The 25383-nt window shown below is 36.3% G+C and overlaps 1 protein-coding gene across 1 annotated transcript in view; it reads right to left on the reverse strand.

Annotated features, from left to right (window-relative positions):
* The window catches only part of ITPRID1 (ITPR interacting domain containing 1), a 116428-nt gene that overhangs the window by 50672 nt on the left and 40373 nt on the right, over window positions 1-25383 (reverse strand). The window contains exon 9 of the mRNA XM_024991088.2: window positions 21261-21318. Coding sequence (XP_024846856.1) covers window positions 21261-21318 — 58 coding nt within the window. The remainder of the gene's footprint in view (window positions 1-21260; window positions 21319-25383) is intronic.

The following is a 25383-nucleotide window of genomic DNA, read 5'->3' on the forward strand; positions in this document are numbered from 1 at the left end:
ATCACAGAAAAAGCAAGAGAGTTCCAGAAAAGCATCTATTTCTGCATTATTGACTATGCCAAAGCCTTTGACTGTGTGGATCACAATAAACTGTGGAAAATTCTGAAAGAGATAGGAATACCAGACCACCTGATCTGCCTCTTGAGAAATTTGTATACAGGTCAGGAAGCAACAATGAGAACTGGACATGGAACAACAGACTGGTTCCAAATAGAAAAAGGAGTACATCAAGGCTGTATATTGTCACCCTGCTTATTTAACTTATATGCAGAGTACATCATGAGAAACGCTGAGCTGGAGGAAGCACAAGCTGGAATCAAGATTGCTGGGAGAAATATCAATAACCTCAGATATGCAGATGACACCACCCTTATGGCAGAAAGTGAAGAACTAAAGAGCCTCTTAATGAAAATGAAAGAGGAGAGTGAAAAAGTTGGCTTAAAGCTCAACATTCAGAAAACGAAGATCATGGCATCTGCTCCCACCACTTCATGGGAAATAGATGGGGAAACAGTGGAAACAGTGTCAGACTTTATTTTTCTGGGCTCCAAAATCACTACAGATGGTGACTGCAGCCATGAAATTAAAAGCCGCTTACTCCTTGAAAGGAAAGTTACGACCAACCTAGATAGCATATTCAAAAGCAGAGACATTACTTTGCCAACAAAGGTCCATCTAGTCAAGGCTATGGTTTTTCCAGTGGTCATGTATGGATGTGAGAGTTGGACTGTGAAGAAGGCTGAGTGCTGAAGAATTGATGCTTTTGAACTGTGGTGTTGGAGAACACTCTTGAGAGTCCCTTGGACTGCAAGGAGATCCAACCAGTCCATTCTGAAGGAGATCAGCTCTGGGATTTCTTTGGAAGGAATGATGCTAAAGCTGAAACTCCAGTACTTTGGCCACCTCATGTGAAGAGTTGACTCATTGGAAAAGACTCTGATGCTGGGAGGGATTGGGGGCAAGAGGAGAAGGGGATGACAGAGGATGAGATGGCTGGATGGAATCACTGACTCGATGGATGTGAGTCTGAGTGAACTCCGGGTGTTGGTGATGAACAGGGAGGCCTGGTGTGCTGCGATTCATGGGGTCGCAAAGAGTCGGACAAGACTGAGCGACTGATCTGATCTGATCTGAATGTAATTCAAACTGACTGGGATACGCAAATCTGTGTGTTGATGTAATTGTTAATTAACAAGTAATTAACTGCTTCTTAATAGTAATTGCAATTGACTGGAATATAAAGTTCGGCAACTGATTCCACATATATTCAGGTAAACCAGCTTTCTGAGACATGTTGCTGCAATGTGTACAAAACCAAAGTAAATTGTCTACATTACTTAGTACTAAATGCAACATGAAAAGATTGAAAGAGCAATTCATACATTTAAAAAGAATGTACAAATTGGATATATTCATATAAAATATTGAAATGCATGCAAGTGAAATCATGAAAAATACCATGTATTACATTTTAAGATGTATTACATTATGATGTATTACCTTATAAGTCATTATACTCTGCCCATATTGCACTGCTGCAATATTAAGTCTCCGTGGATTAGAATTGGGAACTCTTTTGGCTCAAACAAGAGAAGCCTGGATGGTAAAGAGGAGGGAGGCATTGTGGGGAGGCAACATGTATGTATGGGATTCCCCAATAGGTCAGGCACTGTGCTAGGCTTGGGAATACTAGGTAAACAGGACAAAATTCCTAGTCCTAAGAAGAACACAGTTTAGCACAAGAGGGCAAGTGGTTACAGTTTCGTCCCCATTCTTCAGGGTGGAGGTGTCATTCATCAAGGGCAATAACAACAAAGGGAAGTGGTTATAGGTAGAGGAAAAAACAAAAGAGGAAGATAGCAGGGACTGTGGAATTTGTCTGCCTAATGAAGGAAATGAGCCATTTTTGCTGATTTCTAAATTAGAATTTTAGCCTCTTAGAAATAACACAGGAAGAGGAAGAGAGAGAAAAAGGGGAAGGGAAGAGGGAGAGAAAGAGAAAAGGAAAGGAGGCGACCAGAGGGAAGGAAAAACCTGAGAGAGAATAGACAGATTCTAGTTTGGTGGTAACTGATGAGAAAGAAGACCAATCAGGATATAGGATATGAAAGTTACCTTTTCCAAATCTGCTTTGGAGCAAAAATTCTCCTAGCAAAACATTAATAATTTAGTTTTCACTAAGTCCCCAAATATATTTAAGTTGTAAACATTAACATTTAGGGTTATGTTTGTTGAATAATCATTCTGCATAGTCAAATTAGAAAATATGGATAAGCAAAATAAGGAAAAGCCATATGTAATTCTATCATCTAGAGATTGCCACTGTTGATACTGTGATGTCTCCCTCTCTCTGTATCTTGATGGATCAAAAGATTTATTTTTTGTTGCTGTTGTTGTCAGAGGGCTAAGGGTTAGAAACTTGCTTAAAGCATTTAAATTTGTATGATATCAAAGGTAAAAATGGTACAGAAAAAAAATATTACCTGAAACTCATCACCATGAGATAGTCACCAAACTATCACCTGCAGTTTATCTCATATGTAATTTTTATGTATATTTTATGGATTAAACACATAATTTTATATAAGCAAATTGAGATACTTTCTTGTTCAGTTCAGTTCAATGCAGTCACTCAGTCATGTCCGACTCTTGTGACCCCATGGACTGCAGCATGCCAGGCTTCCCTGTCCATCACCAACTCCTGGAGCCTACTCAAACTCATGTCCATTGAGTCAGTGATGCCATCTAACCATCTCATCCTCTGTCATCCCCTTCTCCTCCCACCTTCGATCTTTCCCAGCATCAGGGTCTTTCCCAATCAGTTGGTTCTTCGCATCAGGTGGCCAAAGTATTGGACTTCAGCATCAGTCCATTCAGTGAATATTCAGGACTAATTTCCTTTAGGATGGACTGGTTGGATCTCATTGCAGTCCAAGGGACTCTCTCAAGAGTCTTCTCCAACACCACAGTTCAAAAGCATTGATTTTTCAGTGCTCAGCTTTCTTTATGGTCCAAATCTCACATCCGTACATGACTACTGGAAAAACCTTAGCTTTGACTAAATGGACCTTTGTCAGCAAAGTAATGTCTCTGCTTTTTAATATGCTGTCTAGGTTGGTCATAGCTTTTCTTCCAAGGAGCAAGCGTCTTTTAATTTCATGGCTGCAGTCACCATCTGCAGTGATTTTGGAGCCCCCCAAAATAAAATCTTTCTATTGTTTCTCCATCTATTTAGCATGAAATGATGGGACCGGATACCATGATCTTAGTTTTCTGAATGTTGAGTTTTAAGCCAGCTTTTGCATTCTCCTCTTTCACTTTCCTGTAGGAACATGCAATCTGCCTACAATATGCGAGACCTGGGTTGGGAAGATCCCCTGGAGAAGGGAATGGCTACCCACTCCATATTCTTCTCTGGTGAATGCCATGGACAGAGGAGCCTGGCAGGCTACAGTCCATGGGGTCACAAAGAATTGGATACAACTGAGTGACTAACACATTTGTTTTTGTCTCCTAACTCTAAGTCTGTAACCACTGTGGTATAAAATACCAGTTGTATTCTAATTTATCACTGCGTGACACCCAGAATTATTTATTTAAACTATCTTCTATGATGGATATCTAGGCTAGTTCTAATTTTTCACATCTCTTGTTTTAGGATGACAGTCTAGAGGGTACACACAGCTTAGAAGGTAAACCATTTGCAATATTTCTGATATGTATTGTTTTATTGACTTCAGAAAACAATGAGTATTCTTGCCAATAATAGATCATCATGATTTCTTATACCTCCATCAATTTAGTAACTCATTTGTCTATTTTCAATTCAGTTCAGTCTCTCAGTCGTGTCTGACCCTTCGCGACCCCATGAATCACAGCATGCCAGGCCTCACTGTCCATCACCATCTCCCGGAGTTCACTCAAACTCATGTCCATCTAGTCGGTGATGCCATCCAGCCATCTCATCCTCTGTCGTCCCCTTCTCCTCCTGTCCCCAGTCCCTCCCAGCATCAGGGTCTTTTCCAAAGAGTCAACTCTTCGCGTCAGGTGGCCAAAGTATTGGAGTTTCAGCTTCAGCATCATTCCTTCCAGAGAACACCCAGGACTGATCTCCTTTAGGATGAACTGGTTGGATCTCCTTGCAGTCCAAGGGACTCTCAATAGTCTTCTCCAACACCACAGTTCAAAAGCACCAATTCTTCGGCACTCAGCTTTCTTTATTGTCCAACTTTCACATCCATACATGTCTATTTTAATGTAATTTAAATTTATATTTCTTAAATTACTACTGAGCTTGAAAATGGCTTTATTTACATTATATTGTCTAATAAAATTCCTACTGACACCTTTAGGTTTTTTAAAAATTAATTAATTAATTTTTTTTTTTTTTGGCTGCGCTGAGTCTTTGCTGCTCTGCTTGGGCTTTCTGTAGTTGCGGCAAACTGGCTACTCTTCATGGCGATGTGTGGACTTCTCATGGTGGTGGCTTCTCTTTTGCAGAGCACAGGCTCTAGGCTCTTGGGCTTCAGTAGTTGCAGCACTCAGGCTCAGTACTTGTAGTGCATGGGCTTAGTTGCTCCGTGGTATGTGGAATCTTCCCAGCCCAGGGCCTGAACCTGTGTCCCCTGATTGGCAGGCAGATTCTTGTCCACTGTGCCACCAAGGAAATCCCATCTTTGGTTTTTGTTAAATTTTCTCACATTGGGAAATATTTCAAACATGAGGGGTTAAAAAAATAACACAGCAAATGTCTATTCCTTGTAACCATCCATCAGCTCTATTAAAGTGAAACATTTTGCCATAGTTATTCATACTCCAGATTTTTCTTTTAAAGGAAACACCACTGATAAAGTGGAAGCCCTGGGTTTATCTTGTCCTGATTCCATATCCTCAGTCCTTCCTTGCTTGTCAGTTAACCAAGATCCTGAATTTGGTGTTTATATTTTTCCTTGCATAATTTTATGCTTTTACTTTAAATGCACTAATACATAACAAATGTTACTAAGGCCACTATATTTTTTATGTATTTATACACCCAATTGGGATTTGTTTGCATCCACCTTATAGTTGTGATATTATCCCATGTGGATAACTAGTTTATTATCACTGCTGTGTATTATTGTACTATATGACTATATTACTTTTAACATTCTTGTTATTGATTTGATTGCCCTTATGTTGTTTTCAGTTTCTCATTATTTGTGTTGCAAAAAAATATTCTTATACCTTCATTCTTCTGCATATATATGAAGATCACTCTAGGGCATCTACTAAAAATGAAATGGATGAATCAGAGACTCTGTATCTTAAACCTTACTAGATTTTGCTAAACTGCTTTGAAAACTGCTTTGCAAAATGGTTGTACCAATTCATAATCTCACTGGCAGTATGTCCTCCCCTTTCTCTACAGGCTTACCAACATTTGGTAGTATCAAAATCTAAAAAATTTACCAATATTTTGGATCTAAAAATTTATCTACTCCTGATTATAGTGGGATGAAGCATTTTTTCTTCTTTATTGGCCAACTTTTCTGTGAATATATATTTATATGCTTTGTCCATTTTTGTTTAGTCATTTGCCTTTTTCTTATTGACTTTTAGACATTATTAAATCTGGGAATGAATATTTTGTTGTATATAAATTGCAAATATCTTCTACTTCATGACTGGTCTTTGAACTTTGGTTATGCTATCTTTGGTGAACCAATATTAGTAATTATAAGGAAGCAGTTATCAATATTTCTATTTATAGGGTGCTATAGTATACACTTTTTGAGTGTCCTGTTTAGGAAATTGTTTCTTATTGTGAGGTCATAAATGTAAACCTCTGTATTTTCTTCTGTAAGTTCTTCTGTAAGTACCAAAGCTTTGTCTTTCACATTTAGACCTTTGTTCTACTTCGGATTTATTTTTGTGTATGAGGGAAGCCAAGGCAAGCCAAGGGTTTAATTTTCTATCTTTTCCATATGAATGGTCAATTCAGTTCATCCTTTCTCCACTGATTTTGAAATGCTCTCTCTGACTTATTATTTCCATGTATATAGGGGTCGGATCTGTTTCTGATCTGTTTTGTTGGTCATTCATTCTATTTTAGCAATGGCACAGAGATAATTACAATTGTGAAAGTGAAAGTTGCTCAGTCGATTCGGACCCTTTGCGACCCCATGGACTATACAGTCCATGGAATTCTACAGGCCAGAATATTGGAGTGGGTAGCCTTTCCCTTCGCCAAGGGATCTTCCCAACCCAGGGATCGAACGCAGATCTCCCTCATTGTGGGCGGATTCTTCACCAGCTGAGCCACAAGGGAAGCCCAAGAATACTGGAGTGGGTAGCCTATCCCTTCTCCAGGGGATTTCCTGACCCAGGAATCGAACCGGGGCCTCCTGCATTGCAGGCAGATTCTTTACCAACTGAGCTATCAGGGAAGCCCTATGTAATAAATCTTTTGATTTCTAGTAGGGCAATTTCATCCTCCATGATCCTCATAATTATCTTAGCTTTTCTTTGCCCTTTACTAGTACATATGAACTTTAGAACAATTTTGTAAGTCCTACCTACAAAAACCCTCTCAGAAATTTTATTGAAGCTGTGTTGCATTTCTAGATTAATTGGTAAAGAGTTAATTTATGACATTGAATTTTCCCATTCATGAACATAACTCTGTTTTTATTTATGTCTTCATTATGAAATATGGTAATAAAGTATAATTGTTAATAAATATTCTGAGTCTTCATTTAGATATATTCCAAGGCACTTTTATAGGTTTATTGTTTTTGTCAAAATTATGAAAGAAATTCTTTTTGTTTTCTTTAATGATCTCCTTTGGTTATTGCTGATGCATGGAAATAATACTGATTTTTGCATTTTGCTCTAGAATTCAATAAGCTTGATAAATCTTATTATTCTAAATACATGTATCTAGTCCCTTGAGATTTCTATATAGACAGTCGTCTTGCCTGCAAATGTGAAGAGTTTTCAAGTTTATACACTACTTACTTCATAGTGTTGTCATTCTGCTTTGACTTTTAGTTCAATGTTGAATAAAAGCAATGTTAACAGATTTTGTTCCTGGTTTAGTGAAATTCTTCTAAGGTTTCTTTGTTAGGATTGATATTTGCTACCAAGATTTCACAGATAACGTTAGGTTAAGAAACTTCCCTTCCCTTGCAAAGAGTTTTTATTTCTTTGCTCTGACATTTAATAATTAATTACTTTCATATTTTGTTATTTTCTTCCCTGTATATTTTGAGATTATTAATTTTTTTGAAACTGTTAATGGAATATGCTCTAAGTGACATTACTGACGATGGTCCATCTTTAAATTTATGGAAAGATATTATTATTCTTGTTGGATGTTTGATATGTATAATACTTATATAATAAAAAATCACAATCTTTTTTCTTTATGATGAAAATATACTCCCAGCTTGTCATTTACCTTTTTATTCTTTATTATGTTTTTCACATATAGGTTTTCATTTTGGGTAGAAAAAATTATTAATTTAATTGTTCTTGTATTTTAAGTAAAACTTAAAAAAATTTTCTAATTAATTTATTTAAAATTTTTATTGGCATATAGTTGCTTTACACTGTTAGTTTCTGCTGTACAAAAAAATGAATTAGTTATATGTATACATATATCCACCCCTTTTTAGATTTCCTTTCCATTTAGGTCACCACACATTAAGCAGAGTTCCCTGTGTTAAACAATAGGTTCTCACTAGTTATCTGTTTTATACAGAGTGGTGTATATATGGGCTTCCCCTGTGACTCAGTGGTAAAGAACCCTTCTGCAATGCAGGAGATGCAAATTCTATTCCTGGGTCGGGAAAATCCCCTGAAGGAGGGCATGGCAACCTACTCCAATATTCTTGCCTGGAAAATCCCATGGACAGAGGGGCCTGACAAGCTGCAGTCCATGGGGTCACAAAGAGTCAGACATGACTGGAGCAATTGAACACAGTGTACATATGTTAATCCCAATATCCCATTAAGTAAAGCTTTAAAAATCATTCTCTATTTCAAATGATATAAATATTCATCTACATTTATTTGTAACCCTTTTATTTTTTCAAAATGTATTTATTTATTTATTGGCAGTGTTATGAAGCATATGGGACCTTAGTTCTCCAACCAGAGGTCAGAGCTGTATCTCTTGCAATGGAAGCTCAGAGCCCTAACCACTGGACTTTTATAATTTGCTTTTCTTTTTTTACATTTAACTGTCTATCTTAAATTTTATCTATCTGAAATTTATGTTGATAGAATGAAATATTTTATGAACATACACATTTTTTTCATCAAGTTTTAACATTTATTTTCATAATTTATTATAGTAGTCAATGATAAGCTATATTAGTTTTTCAACTGCTGAAACACTACAGAAATCTCAGAATGAAAGAGAATTGTTCAAGGATTGGTATTCTTTTATATTTTATTGAACTTAAGTCATCACTATGTTATTAAAATATTTTGCATATATATTCACAGGTGAAATTTATCAATTTTGTGAATTATTTTAGTCATATTTTGATATCAGGTTTTAAAAATATCTGTAAGGAACTGGAAAGATTTATAACTGTTTGCATTATCTGAATTGCAGAAAATTGAGTCTGGTCACATAATTTTTTTTATAGCATTGCAGTTCATGGGCATTCTCAGAGATACTTTTTGATAAACTTAATTTTTTTGTTACTCTCTATGTATTATTTATATAGCTAGGTTATTTTGTTAATTTTATGTATGAAAAGTGAAAGTGTTAATTGCTCTGTCATGTCCATCTCTTTGCGTCCCCATGGGCTATAGGCTACCAGGCTCCTCTGTCCATGGAATTTTCCAGGCAAGAATACTAGAGTGGGTAGCCATTCCCTTCTCCAGGGGATCTTATATATATATATATATCGGAGAAGGCAATGGCACCCCACTCCAGTACTCTTGCCTGGAAAATCCCATGGATGGAGGAGCCTGGTGGGCTGCAGTCCATGGGGTCGCTAAGAGTCGGACACGACTGAATGACTTCACTTTCACTTTTCACTTTCATGCATTGGAGAAGGAAGTGGCAACCCACTCCAGTATTCTTGCCTGGAGAATCCCAGGGACGGAGGAGCCTGGTGGGCTGCCGTCTATGGGGTTAAACAGAGTCGGAAACGACTGAAGTGACTTAGCATAGCATAGCATATATATATATGCTATGTATATATACATATGTATATATATACATATGCTATGTATATATATATGTATATATATACATATGTATATATGTATATATATGTACGTATTCATAAATATTGGTAAATAATACTAGTATAAAATTTAATGATATAAATATATTTTTTCCTAAAATATCATCCTTGTTAATTATCTGTGGTTTTAGTCTCACTAGTAGTACTTGTGTATCTTCATAATTTAGAAAAGGGTTTGCATATTACACAGTTTATTTATCAGTGATCATGTGTCTTTCCTCTAATTTTACTTTGATTATTTAATTTTGTTTGTATGCATTATTCTCTTTTATTTTTTTTTGATGGTGTTGCTTTTTTCTTCCCCCCCTCCAAAAAAAATAAAACTAGTGCTTGGATTTCACTTGTCAAATCATTTGTTCTCTGCTTCTCATATTACTCATTTCTACCTGTCCATTAATCTCTAATTATGTTTACCTTATTGTTTGTATGATTGTATCTTGAGACAAATGCTTACTTTTAGCTTTTTCTTGTTTGATTGTGAAAGCAATTAGTACTATGAATTAGCTTCAGATCAGTGCTTTTGTTCCAATTCTCCAATTTTATATGAAATGTTCTCCATTATTATTCAAATGATGTGAATTTATAGTTTTAACTTTTCATTTTCTGTACTTTTCTTTAAGATGGAGGACTCAGTCCCCAAGTCTTGGATCTGGAATTTTGTTTGTTTGGAGGATAAAAGTGTCACTTATACTTTTATTATTGAATCAAACATTACTGCACTTATATCTATGGCAGTGGTCTATACATTATTTGTGAGTATGTGTGTATATACGATATCAATGAAATAATCTTGGCATATGATTTATAGATGCTGGTGCTGGTTTAGTCGCTAGGCTGTGTCCGACTCCTGCAACTCCATGGACTGTAGTCTGCCAGGCTCCTCTGTTCATGGGATTCTCCAGGCAAGAATGCTGAAGTGGGTTGCCACTTCTTTCTCCAGAGGACCTTCCCGACCCAGGAATCAAACCCAGGTCTCTTGCATTTCAGGCAGGCTCTTTACCGACTGAGCTACAAGAGAAGCCCCTGTAGATATCTAACAAATATATAACTATTTGTCAGATAGCTTAATAAATATTCCAAGAACATTAGCAAAGAATATTTAATTAAATATTTTGCTATTAAGTGCTTATTATAAATTATAATGTTAATATATTTTTCATCATATTTTGTTTCATGCTTGATCTTAAAAGATGAGAATATTAAAATCTCTCAATTTGAGTGGAGATGTTGCTCAAAATGTACAAAACTGCAATTGTGCTGGAGGAGTAAGTCTAGAGATCTAAGGTACAGCCTGATGACTATCATCAATAATACTATATTGAATATCAGAAATTTGCTAAAAGAGATTTCAGGTTCATTTAGTACACACACATCCACACAAAGTTAATTACGTGAAGAGATGATATGTTAATTATCTTGACTATAGGAATTATTTCACATGTACATGTGCATCAAATTATCATGCTGTACACCTTAATATATATAATTTTTGTTAAAACAAAATGTCCCATTTTTATTGTGTCAATTTCCCATAGTGTGGCAGGGTTCTTTTGCTAAGTAGTGTTATGAAAATAACATATGCACATGGTAACATAATAAAAGATGCCAGTTAATGTAAAACATGTTAGTTTTCCTTCTGGTAAGGCCATTAGTAGTCCCTCACACATTCTTCCAGAAGCATACCGCACATGCTCTGCTCCCTCAATAGAAATAGACATTGTCTTAATCCAAAGAAGTATTTATACAGACTCTTTGCACATATCTTCCCCCCTCCTTTAACAACTGTATATCTCAGAGACCTCTCTGTATCAACACATAAACACATGCCTCATTAAATAAAACACTATCTGAACAGATTTTAACATAAGGATGTACGATAATTATTTAACGCAAACGTATTTCCCGCACTTAGGCTGCCTCTAGTTGTTTGTTCTTATAAACAGTTTTATAGTAAAAATCCTTGTGTGTATATTTGAGTCTATTGGTAGGTCAAGCTTCAGAACTATAATAGTCACATGAAAGTTCAGTTCAGTTCAGTCGCTCAGTCGTGTCCGACTCTTTGCGACCCCATGAATCACAGCACACCAGGCCTCCCTGTCCATCACCGAAAGTTACATACATTTAAAACTGCAACATGAACAGATTATACTCTAAGTAATGACAATTTAACTTTCAACCAACATTGAGTGTTTGTTTTAAATTTTTACTATCATTAGGCATTGGTAAATATTTGTTGTTGTTTTGTTTAGTTGCTAAGTCATATCCAACTCTTTTGCAACTCCATGCACTGTAGCCCGTGTCTATGGGATTCTCCAGGCAAGAATACTGGAGTGGATTGCCATTTCCTTCTCCAGGGGATTTTCTTGGCTCAGGGATCGTACTCGCATCTCCTGCATTGGCAGGCAGATTCTTTACAAATGAGTTATCTGGGAAACCCAACAAATCTTTAAATATTAAGATTTGCTAATATGACAGGTAAAAAACATATGTTATCATTATTGATTAAATTTGTATTTCTTTAGTTATAAGAGACATTGATCATGTTTTACCATTTTAATGGAGCTTGTATATTTCTGCCCTTAATATCGTATTTATTTCCTTTCCTTATTAATCTATGATTTTATTGTTGTTCTAATTGATTTGTAGGGGCTTCTCACAAATTCATAAAATCAGTCTTTATATATTAGATGTTAATTATTTGATATGTAATGATTCATTACTGTTAAATCTTAAATGAGGTTTATAATTTTGGTTAGTTTTTAAAGTCCTCTTTTTAATTCTTTCTTACCTTGAAGTATACTTTATTAGATTTTAATATTATAACCTTGATAGCATTTGTCTTTATTTCTCTTTTATCCTATTTTCAACCTTTCCCAGTAGTTTGTTGTAATCAAAATAGGATTTAAGCTAAACATTATTGTAGATTTTATTTTTATCCCAAGTTACTTTGTAATTTTTGTCTTTCCAAAAATTTAACAAAAATTAACTTGGTATGTTTAGTTGGTTTTGAGTTCATTTTTTCCATACTCTATGTGAATTATTCTAGAGTATATTGTTTTGAGTAACATCTTAATCAGTTAGAACATTGTCCTAGAAGGGAAGCCCTCCTTTGAAAATGACTTTATGTTGCCCTTGCATATAGAAAACATATGAATGGGTATAAAAAATAGGTTCACATTGTTCAGCTTCTAAATTAAATGTACAGTAGTTTATTACTATCTATCATTTAGTGTGCTAATGTCACAGAAATTTTTTACTTTGTAAGTAATCTGTATTTTTCTGTCTGAGAATCTGTGGATAAACCCTTCCCCAGCTTATCTTTGTACTTCACACATTGCACTGTGATATTTAGGTGTTCTCATTTCATTTGTGTACTTGGCTTATTTAAATCAAAGAATGACTTACACATTGGCTTCCCTGGTAGTTCAACTGATAAAGAATGCATCTGTAATGCAGGAGACCCCAGTTTGATTCCTAGGTTGGGAAGATCCCCTGGAGAAGGGATAGGCTACCCATTCCAGTATTCTTGGGCTTCCCTGGTGGCTCAGATGGTAAAGAGTCTGCCTGCAATGTGGGAGACCTGTGTTTGACCCCTGTGTTGGGAAGATCCCCTGGAGGAAGGCATGGCAACTCACTCCAGTATTCTTGCCTGGAGAATCGCCATGGACCAGAGGAACCTAGTGGGCTGCAATCCATGGGGTCACAAAGAGTCAGACACAGCTGATCAACTAAGCACACATACATGACTTACACATTAAAAAAAATCAGATGGTACCAAGAACCATGTAATGAAATTCCCCAAAGTTTAATTGCTTTTAACACTTTCTATGTGTGATTCTTGTTGTTATACAGTTTCTTTCTAAATAATATACTTCATCTCTATTTTTGACTCATTTTCAATAACATATTGTTGAGTGCTTAACATATTCCAATTCCCTCACATGGATTAACTCATTTGATCTTCACGACACCTCTGTAAATTATATTGCTATTAGTTTGCTTTTAAGGAAATTGAAGCATGGAGTTTGACTGACTTGCTTTAGGTTAGCCATTTTAAGCAGGGAAATAGGTAGAATAGGAATCCAAGTCCTTCTGATTCCACTATAAACAATAAAGTTTAGCTAATTTACACTGCTACTCCACTCCCTTTGTCCTTACATATGTATGTATGTATCTATCTGCCTATCACCTATCTAAACTTTCCTTGCTCAGTCTATCAGCTTTATTCAGTATCTTGCCAGATTTCTATTTAAGGTAAAGACATTGGTGCACTGTGCTTAATGTTTTCTATTTGCTTCCCCAGATCTAGTGTCTTTTCTTTTCCACCCTACTCTATGGGTCCCATATGGACTGAATCAACGAGCTTCCTTGATATCTGGTATCATCTTGCGTTTGGCCCTGGAGATGGGAGAACGGCAAGGGAAGGAGTTTGGAGTGTTTATTTTTCCTCCTGCCTCCCTCCTGGGTCACCCATAGTTTGGTTGCCTCCCTCTAAAAAAAGCCACAGCTTTCTGTGTAACTCTTCGTCCTAGGTTTTAGTCACTACTCCTTCCCCTGCCCTTGTAGTCCTGATAGTGGTAATTTCTCCCTAAAATTTCTAAACCTAGAATTTGGCACCATTCATTGTTGGTTTTAAGCTTGCTCATATGTTTATAGAAACCACTTCTCAGTCACCTAGGTTAGGTGCCATCTGTTTTCTTTTTGGAGGAAAGTCCGTATTCTTTCCTCCACCTTGTCTTCAGACTTTTCATTGACCACTTCCCAACAGATATAATTCTACCTTCAAAATGTTCAGTTTGATATTTCCAACAGTGCCAGAATTAAGCCTTCGTGTTTGCCTATTTGTTGATTCTCAAAGCTGAAAACGAATCCACAGCGTTTATACTGTTATGGCTGTGTAAACATGATTCACTGCAGTCTGTAGTTTGGTCCGGTGGCATTTACTTTTCTCTATACCCATTGCCACAAAATGGTATTAATTTTAAGACTTCTATTATTTGTATACTCCTCAAAAAGAAAAAGAGCCATCTGCCAATTAAATTATGACCTGCCATCAATTGTAAAATATATCTTGATTTTAATGAAAAATTGTTCATCTTGAAACTGAGGAAATATTCTGGTCAACTCTTCTCTTGTCTTCTTGACCGGTTCTTGAGCAGCTTTCAGCCTCGAGTCACAATCCATTTTACAGCCTGTTGTTATTACTCTCATGCACCAACCATGTGTCCTCCAACTGCAGAGGGGTCATTTCAAAGTTGTATGGTACAGTATTTAAGAGTACAGATTCTGGTACTAGCTGACCTGAATTTGAAACCTGGAACCCCTTTTTACTATGGGGCTATGGAAAGATACTTAACATTTCTGTCTTACAGTTTCTTCGTCTAATAATTAGAAGTAGTAATAATGCCCATCTCAGTGGTTATTTTGAGAATTAAAAGATGTAATGCACATGAAATACCCAGGACAATACCCGTCACACTGTGACTGTCTACCTTAAATTTAATGGAAGTGCTCTGTAAGTGGTCTCCTTCAGGGGTCTCTTGCTGCTTGGTACTCAGAGTAGCATCTCCAGTCCTCCTCCAAATGATGGAGGGACACAGAGCAGGGCCTTACTGCTCCCCAGTGAAATATCTTCAGCAGTCTTCTCTGTGTGACTTGGCCCCTCTTAAAATACACGATGGGTTCACGAGCTGTGTAACTGGGCCCTACAATTTCCTTAGAAAAGTTGCAGGTACAAATTTGTCACATACTGACTTTGTATCTGATATCTATCTTTTTTAGAACCTCAGTAAAAACTAAGACAGGGGGAGTCCAGTTCTAACCACCTGTTACGTCTATATAATACACTCCTTGGATCTGTCTTCCTTGACATTTTGTTTATTATATCCATTCCTTTTTTCCACTTTATTCTTAAACAATTTCTCACACTTGTCTCCTACTTTTTATTTAGCTATTTTTTTTCTAGTATTCAATCTGTCACCTACTGTCTTCATTGTATTCTTTGAATTATATTTTAATTTTTCTACTAGCATTTTGCTTTAACTATAAATAAATGGTTGTTTTATAACCTCACAGTGTACTTAAATTTAATATCGTACGATTTCACATAAGATGTAAAAACTCTGAGCTGTATTGATCCATTTACCAGCCTCCCCATACTCCAAGCTAAAATTGTCATAGGTATTATGTTGGTGTTTGGTATAAACATCACAGTTCACTGTCTATCATTAGTCTGAAGCGCTTCCTTTAGCATTGTTTACAGTACAGTTATGCTGATAATGTTAGCTTTCTTTTTTCTAAAATTTCTTTTATCTTTATTTTCCTTCCTGAAGGACATTTTTGCTGCGTACAGAATCTGGTTGACAGTTACTGCCTGCTGGTCTCTATCATTTCTAATGAAAAGTTTTCATTCACTCAAATTTTATTCCCTATATACACCATGTAATTTTTATGTCCCTGTTTGAATATTTTCTCATTATAATTTTGACACTAAGTATAGTTTTCTGTGTACTTTTCATACACGGGAATTGCTGAGTTTCTTGAGTCTGTAAATGTGAATCTTTGAATGAATTTGGGAAATTTTCCATAATTATTTCTTTAGATTTTATTCCTGCCCAGTTTTTCCATTCTCTCCTTCTCTGACTGCAACTTCATGTATATTTGAACTTTTGATGTTGTCCCACAGGCTCCTAAGACTCAGATAATTTTTTTCATGTGATTTTTAATGTCTTTTTTCTCCTGTTCTTCAGTTTATTGGATACTTTCTATTGGAATCAAGTTCCCAAGTCTTTATTTTCTCATTTAAAATAAAGCTCATCAGCTGTTAAGCCCATGCAGTAAGTTTTGTGTTTCAGAAATTATAGATTTTCACTCACAGGATTTCCATTTCATTTTTATTATAATTTCTATTTTGCTTTTTAGATTTTCTCGTTTCATTAATTGTGAGCATATTTTTTCTTTGCATCCTTCAGCATGATTACAATAAGCTCTTTAAGATACTTCTGCTGCTGATTCCAACATCTTGGTTTTCTCACAGTTTATCTCCATTAATTGCCTATTTCTTCAGCCTAAGTTATATTTTCTTATTTTTTTCTTCTATTTTCCAGTAATTTTTTTTATTGTACCCAGACATTGTAAATGATATGATGTTTTAGCAGTCAGGAAAACTGGCTAGAATCAAAGTCCAATTGGAAACGTCATTTCACTCTTTTAGCTTTAGCTGAGATTCTTCAAGGCTTCCTCACGCATGTTTAGTTTGACTAGCAATGTGAGTAGATTTCATACTCGAATTCTGAAGATTGTCCTCTAGACTCTCTCTTTTCTGGGATTTCTTCCCTCACTTTCCAGCTTTTGTTATTGCCCTAAACTCCGTCTTCTGATTTTTCTAGCTAGTAAGACTGATAATTTCTATAAAAATTTTTAGAGTGGTATAAATTAGCTCTTGCTTTAGGCTAAGTGACTGAAAACAAAACAGGAAATTCACTCAGTGGCATTCTTTTATCCCAAGTGTTGAAGCTTTCTGTACAGTCTGCCTGCTTTTGGTCACTCTCTAGTGACTTTAGGTTGCTTTGTTGAGAATTCAGAGTTATCTGTGGGAGGGTTGGCCATTGGGGGTTCCTTCAGTTCAGTTCAGTCACTCAGTCGTGTCCAACTCTTTGTAACCCCATGAATCACAGCACACCAGGCCTCCCTGTCCATCACCAACTCCTGGAGTTCACTCAAACTCATGTCCATCAAGTTGGTGATGCCATCCAGCCATCTCATCCTCTGTCGTCCCTTTCTCTTCCTGCCCCCAATCCCTCCCAGCATCAGGGTCTTTTCAAATGAGTCAACTCTTCGCATCAGGTGGCCAAAGTATTGGAGTTTCAGCTTCAGCATCAGTCCTTCCAGTGAACACCCAGGACTGATCTCCTTTAGGATGGACTGGTTGGATCTCCTTGCAGTCCAAGGGACTCTCAAGAGTTCTCCAACACCACAGTTCAAAAGCATCAATTCTTCAGCACTCAGCTTTCTTCACAGTCCAACTCTCACATCCATACATGACCACTGGAAAAACCATAGCCTTGACTAGATGGACCTTTTTTGGCAAAGTAATATCTCTGCTTTTGAATATGCTATCTAGGTTGGTCATAACTTTCCTTCCAAGGAGTAAGCGTCTTTTAATTTCATGGCTGCAATCACCATCTGCAGTGATTTTGGAGCCCAGAAAAATAAAGTCTGACACTGTTTCCACTGTTTCCCCATCTATTTCCCATGAAGTGATGGGACCAGATGCCATGATCTTCGTTTTCTGAATGTTGAGCTTTAAGCCAACTTTTTCACTCTCCTCTTTCACTTTCATCAAGAGGCTTTTGAGTTCCTCTTCACTTTCTGCCATAAGGGTGGTGTCATCTGCATATCTGAGGTTATTGATATTTCTCTGGGCAATCTTGATTCCAGCTTGTGTTTCTTCCAGCCCAGTGTTTCTCATGATGTACTCTGAATAGAAGTTAAATAAGCAAGGTGACAATATACAGCCTTGATGTATTCCTTTTCCTATTTGGAACCAGTCTGTTGTTCCATGCCCAGGTCTAACTATTGCTTCCTGATCTGCATATAGGTTTCTCAGGAGGCAGGTCAGGTGGTCTGGTATTCCCATCTCTTACAGAATTTTCCACAGTTTATTGTGATCCAAACAGTCAAAGGCTTTGGCATAGTCCATAAAGCAGAAATAGATGTTTTTCTGGAACCCTCTTGCTTTTTCAATGATCCAGTGGATGTTGGCAATTTGATCTCTTAGTCATTATCAAAAACAGAATCAGACACTGTGTATTTTACCTGAAAGGAATGGTTACTTACTAGAGGTTGTTCTCGTACGTAGAAGCAGTGTCTTCATACATCTCACTGAGGATATTCATTTCTGAGGATCCTTAATGATTCTTTGTAGTCATTCTTTCATTTGTGGGCATTTCTTGAAATAGCCTGTAATTGTGAACTACTAGATATTGTGGTAATTTTTCTGTGTTTGCTAATATTAAAAAGTGACAGGAAAGGTATACTTTGCCTAATTTGAGAGTTAACTTAGATTCTTTTGAAAATTATGACCATAACATGTACACTTAACTCTTTAAAACTTAGGTGAGCTCCTATTATAGATTTGTCTGCAACTTCACTCACAATATATCTCAAACAAACTCTTCAAGGATTCTAGAATATGAATGATTGATTTTGTTCTCAATTTTCTAATCACACCATTATTTGTTTCCTTCTTATATTTATATTCTTTTTCATTCCAACGATAATTTTTCAATGATAAAGGGAGGATGGTGCATTTGTGGGCTTGGGTCCTAACCTTTCATCAGAAGAAATTTTGCTCATTTTTTTAGGGAAATGCTTAAATACACTTTTTATGCTAGTGTTCAGAGCATTGTACATGAGTAGAAGAAGTATAAAATATCTTAAAACTAAGTGTTAAAGGTATTTGAAGAGTTCGTTACACGCCTTTGTCTATTTGTGTGTATCTGTGTGGCTTAATCTTGCCTGGAAAATCCATGGACAGAGGAGCCTGGTAGCCTGCAGTCCATGGGGTTGCTAAGAGTCGGGAATGACTGAACGACTTCACTTTCACTTTTCACTTTCATGCATTGGTGAAGGAAATGGCAACACACTCCAGTGTTCTTGCCTGGAGAATCCCAGGGACGAGGAAGCCTGGGGGGCTGCTGTCTCTGGGGTCACACAGAGTCAGATACGACTGAAGCGACAGTAGCAGCAGCAGCAGCAGCAGTGTGGCTTAAAACTATAACTTATTGTTGCTTCCCTGTTAGCTCAGACAGTAAGAATCTGCCTGCAATGCGGGACCCCCAGGTTCAGTCCCTGGGTCAGGAAGACCCCCTGGAGAAGGAAATGGCAACCTACTCCAGTATTCTTGCCTGGGGAATTCCATGGACAGAGGAGCCTGGTGAGCTACAATCCAAGGGGTCACAAAGAGTTGGTCACAACTGAGGGACAAACACTTTCACTTTCACACATGTGGCTTAAAACTAAAATTTATTATTACTTTCATGGTTCCATGGGCTGATTCAGCTCAGCTATGCATTTGTTGCTTGGATTGTCTCAGGCAGCTCCAGTCAGATAGCATCTGGGCTGGAGTCATTTGAAAGTCTGACTGGACTGGGTAACAAGGATGGTATATTCACAGGGATACTCATTCAAAGTGGTCACACACGTGGCACACCCATGTGTTGCACTTTTCACACAGTATGAGGATCAGGTTCTCAGAAGAAATGTTCCAAGAGCAGGTATCTCAAGAGCCAGGAGTCAGTTGGATGGATTAAAGGATATGTTTGGAAGAGGCACAGCACCACTTCTTCCACATCCTATTGGTCAAACAGTCCATGTGCCTTCATCTTTTGTGTAAAGTCATCTTTTGAACTTTGTGTCAATGTTCATTATTTCATATGTGCAAATATATATATATATAATATGTGCATATACAATTTATGTACATATAATCCATTCATATATATATATCTATCTATCAAAGTAATAGTTTCCCCTTTCCCCATTAATCAAGCTAGTTTTACTTATTTCTTCTCAGTCCTATTTTTCTTGGGTTAACAACACTGGTTTTGAAAGTAATAAAATCACATTTGCTTTACTAGAATTCATATTTTCTCCATTAGGTTAACCTTCACCCATCTTAATTTGCTCTCTGAATCTGAGATTAAATGTAGATTAGCACTTTTGCGTAACTTTCTGAATCATTTTTCAGAATGACTGAGGTGACTTACATGATATCAGCAGACCTCTTAATTGAATGTCAAGGAAGGCAGTTCTTATCAGCAAGGGGACCTCCAGCTTCACTGAGAATCATTCAATTAGATGGAAAACAGATGCTTATTTCTGTCTTATAAACCTCAATGTAGGTTAGGTGGTAATTACTTTGAAGAGCAGGATAACAATTTATGTAATCAGCAGGACCCTATAATTACTAATGCATAATTTCTAAACAGCATTTAGCAAAATGAGGCCCATACATACACTTTGTAATGAAAAAGATGTGTTTGACACCACACTAAATTAAATTTAAAATTTGCATATTTTCTTCCAGGAAACACACGAGCTTCATCTGCTTTATTTTGCTTCACTAAACCCTGTCTACTTTTAGCTCTGTTATAGGATCATGGAAATGCTGAATCATAGTGATGGCTGAATGGCAGCATAAGACCCAGCAGTAGAGAAAGACTTCCTTCTCTTTGTCTGGGATGATATAACATCAATCCAAGAGATGACTTGGAAAGTTACATCTAGGCAACTTGTTTCCATTGAGAGTTTAATATGATGTTTATAGAATCACTTAATTTAGATTATAAGTGCCAGCAGAGAACTTAAAAATTATCTACACTTCTTTCTTTATCACAGATGGAAAAACTAAGGTCCACTAAGAGTTGACTCATTGGAAAAGACCCTGATACTGGGAGGGATTGGGGGCAAGAGGAGAATGAGACGACAGAGGATGAGATGGCTGGATGGCATCACTGACTCGATGGATATGAGTTTGGGTGAACTCTGGGAGTTGGTGATGGACAGGGAGGACTGGTGTGCTGCGATTCACGGGGTTGCAAAGAGTCAGATACGACTGAGCAACTGAAATGAACTGAACTGAAATTGGTATGACTCGTGCAACAGCAAGCAACTGGCAGTAGGAGTAAGAACGTATTCACTCAGTCCCAGTTCTGTGTGAAATCCATTCCACTAGCCTATTCAGGTCATATAGTGTTTTTGTTAGATAGGACACAAACTATATCAGCCCCAGGAATATTGAACATTTCTGTAGTAATTATTTTGAAATTTACATGTACATATGCATTGCTAGTAGGCGTTTAATAGTAGCAGGTACAAGTAGTAGTAATAGTAGGTATCGCATCTCCTAAATAAGCTCCTAAATAAGCTCTACATATTAAGAAAGTTGAGTACTAGTTCATTACATTTTCTTTCTGAAAGATGAAATTATACACCTTGATGAAGTCTTACCTACAGTTTCTGAAGTCATGTCGACAGGATTGCTGGTCTCTTCTTCAAAGCTCTGGACCTGAGACACCAAAATACATCAATTCATAATAAATTCACTTAATTTGTTTAATCAACATATACTGAATATCGACTGGCTCCTACTAAGAGGATTAAACATAATATCTGACTTCAAAAAGCTAACAGGCTGCTGCAGGCAAGTGACATGTACAAGGCACTCATATCAAAGATTCAAAGAACTAAGGGAGATAAGATGAGGGAAAGAGGGGCCTCCTAGGTGGTCCAGCAGTTAAGATGCAGCACTTCCACTGCAGGAGGTGTGGGTTCCATCCCTGGCCAGGAAAATAAGGTCCTTCATGCTTGGCCAAAGGTTATAAAAGAAATAAATAATGGGGGTTAGGATAAATGTTCAAATCAATTTGGAGAGCACTTGCATGTTTACAATGTTTTCACATTGACAGCTACAGAATCCATTACTCCATTCAATCAAGTCTCTTATGTCAATAAAAATTTAAGGCTTTATTCAAAAGAAAAAAGAAGGGGGAGGGGGAGGGAAAGATTATGTCTGGGTGGGAGGAATAGAGACCCTGCCTGGAGATGTGACATTTGAACTAAACTTACATAATATTATTACTATTAACCTAGGAAGCTTTTTTTATTTTTTTGCTCCTAAAGAGCATTAACTATATTTGGAGAAAGCAAGTTATTTCCCATATTTAATTTTAGCTCTCTAAGGGATTTATTTACAACTTGGTAAATTTGTGGAGAGCAATTTAGGAAATTCATAACTCAGTTGCTATGTAAGTCTTAGAAAGCTAAAAGAAAATCTGATTTCCAAATTAACAGGGTTGAATTTATTTTAAAAATTCTTTTTAGAAATTAATGAATACTACTCTTTAATGAGAATAAATCATTGCTAAAACTAAATCATAATTATTTCTTTAAAAATAATAACAGCTCACTACTGAAACTTGATAAATATAAAAAGTCAAAGAAGGTAAAAAAAATGGTTAGTGTTACTATTTTGGAGTATGTCTTTGCAGGCTTTCTTTTAATACATTTATTCTGGATAGAGTAATGTACTCAAATTTTTTCATTCAAAATTTGGAAGGACCTTTTCTCCTCATATTGTAAAATTTCTTTGAAAATACCACCTTTAATGAGTACACAATAGGCTATATTTTGAGGTACACTGATTTAATTAATGTTTCTCTTAATGAGGGAATGTTTTCTGGATTTTGCAAACAGAAATGCTGCTGAGATGAGTATCCTTGTACCTAAATCTAATCCACCTGCTAATGCACAGACAAAAAAGCCATGGGTTCAATCCCTGGGTCTGGAAGATCCCTTGGAGAAGGAAATAGCAACACACTCCAATATTCTTGCCTGGAAAATTCCATGGACAGAGGAGACTGGCGGGGGACAATCCATGGGGTCCAAAACAGTTCAACATGACTTAGCAGCTAAAATCTATTTCTGCTGCTAAGTCACTTCAGTCATGTCTGACTCTGTGCGACCCCATAGATGGCAGCCCACCAGGCTCTGCCATCCCTGGGATTCTCCAGGCAAGAACACTGGAGTGGGTTGCCATTCCCCTCTCCAATGCATGAAAGTGAAAAGTGAAAGTGAAGTTGCTCAGTCATGTCCGACCCTTAGCAACCCCATGGACTGCAGCCCACCAAGGCTTCTCCATCCATGGGATTTTCCAGGCAAGAGTACTGGAGTGGGGTGCCATTGCCTTCTCTGAAATCTATTTCTACATTTCATATTATTTATATGGGATTTATTTATGAATATTGAGGGCTGAATCAAATGATATGAACATTTTAAACATTGTGGTACACATGGCCAAAAATTACATTTAACCCATGAATAAACAGGACATGAGAAAATGGCTCAGCAATGTAAGAAGAAATATTTATTCCTTATGTTTTAATCTTTCATATCTTTTTTTTCAGAGAAGTTACTTTACACTTGTAATTGAGTAGATATAGCTCTTAACACTATTTTAATTGGTTTTGTAACTCAAACCAGTGTATACCATGTACATTTTTCAGTATAAGAAAATGTTTTGCTGTGAGCATTACCCTGGAGAAAAAGCCACTTAGTGCAAAGTAAAGTATCTATTCATCTATTAAATAAAAGAACAATAACAAAAAAGGTCCCAATAACTTCAAGTGGAAACCAGGTATATTCCTGGGTCATTCCACCTGGGCCAAACTTACTAATAAATTTTAAAAATAAAACAAGAAATGATGATTACTTTGGAAACATTTCCCATCCAAACAAGATGTTGACTGGCATTATTTAATAATATGGGTAACATTCTCACATGAGTTCCAGAGAGAAGGATCCTTGTTTATAAGCAAGAGGGAAGGTTAAAGACATTATATTGCAGATACAAAGAAGCACCCTAAGAGAGTCTACAATTACAGAAGTTCCATAAGTATTAAATTCTCTTCATATATTTGGGAATTAAAAAAGAAAGGAACAGACTTAGTTTAGGTAAAACTAAACACAAAAATATGTTGATTTTTGCATTAAAATTATCTATGTACAACTTTGTTGGAATCATAATTTTGAGAATTGGCCAAATATTGCCATATTCAGTCTCTAGTAGTACTTTAATGAAAACATCAAAGATTGATCTGGAGGCAATTTGGCTAATCAGAGTTGAAATTGATAGGTAGATATTTAAGTACATTGGCTCATGTTTTAAATGCCATGAAAATCTGCCAATTTTGCACACATTTTTCATAATTAGATTTTTAAAATTTGCCATTAAAAATTACTATTAAATCTGGCATTAGCTCCTGTTTAAGCTACAATCTACCCAAGCCTCATTTAATGATATATTGGTATTGAGTGAAACAAACATTTTTTTCCCAGCCTGTGTGATGAAGATATAGTATTTTAAATATATTTTTTAAGAAAACAAAATTCAAATAGTGAGTTTTTTAATATCATTTTGAAGGATCTCTCTGCTTTACATATACATACACCCTTTTACACAAATCTGGGTAAATATTAAAGAAATTTAAAAAACAAAGTTGGCTTCAAAGTTCAACAGGACATTCTGTCTTTATACAGAAGCCACTCATAGACTAAATTAATATTACCAAATACTTCTAATATTAATTTTACTCTTCTACAAATGTTTGCCAAGTTCTCACTATGTACCAAAAAATATGTGTGAGCTTTTTTTTTTAATTTAGGCTTTTGTTAGTGCCCTAGTGTGTTCTCCCTTCCCATACCTATATATACTTATATCTATATCTGTATCTATATATATATCTTTTCCTTGAGTAATTGTCATAATTGTCATAAATGAATATTTGAAAGTATGTCCTGCAGGGACTAACATTCTTTTCTTAATTCTTTACATTGACTATGATGGTATTCATTTCTGCCTGTACTCTCACACTAGATGACATACAGTGAATTTTGTTTCTTTCTAAGTCAACCTAGTCTGAAGCAGAAGAAACTTAGGAGGGGGACAGTAGAGTCTAATGGGGCTTGTCAAGAGGCTAGAGTTTGGCGAAATTTCCCGTTTAGATCCTACGAAATAGGCAGCAGACTGACTAACGACTTGCAGACTGTCTTGATTTTCTTTATAGTAATTTAACTATTAGCTTGGTAGTTAAATAAGTTTTGCAAGATGGAATAAAACAATATACTCTTTTTTAGAGCCATCTCAGTTTATACTCAAATTAGGGTATTTGACCAAAGCTCTGTTTTTTCCTCCGTTTATAATTTGTATTCATTTTTATGCTATGTGTTTTTTTTAAGATGTTTTGATACAGGCCATTTTAAAAATCTTTATTGAATTTGTTATCATATTACTTCTGTTTTATGTGTTGGTTTTTGGCCATGAGGCATATGGGATCTTAGCTCCCCAACCAGGGATCAAACCCATATTTCCCGCATTGGAAGGTGATGTCTTAACCACTGGGTCACCAGGAAAGTCTCTCTGCTACTGTTTTAAAATGAGATTAATATTGTAAGGTTCTTAAAATAATTTTTGACATAAGATGTATGCATACAAAAATATAGATAGATACTAGCATCATTAACAGTTATAAACTGAGGCAATTTCTATCTCTTTGTGGGATGGAGAGACCTACCA

This window comes from Bos taurus, chromosome 4 (genome assembly GCF_002263795.3).
Source record: "Bos taurus isolate L1 Dominette 01449 registration number 42190680 breed Hereford chromosome 4, ARS-UCD2.0, whole genome shotgun sequence".
In the NCBI taxonomy this organism is placed as follows: Eukaryota; Metazoa; Chordata; class Mammalia; order Artiodactyla; family Bovidae; genus Bos; species Bos taurus.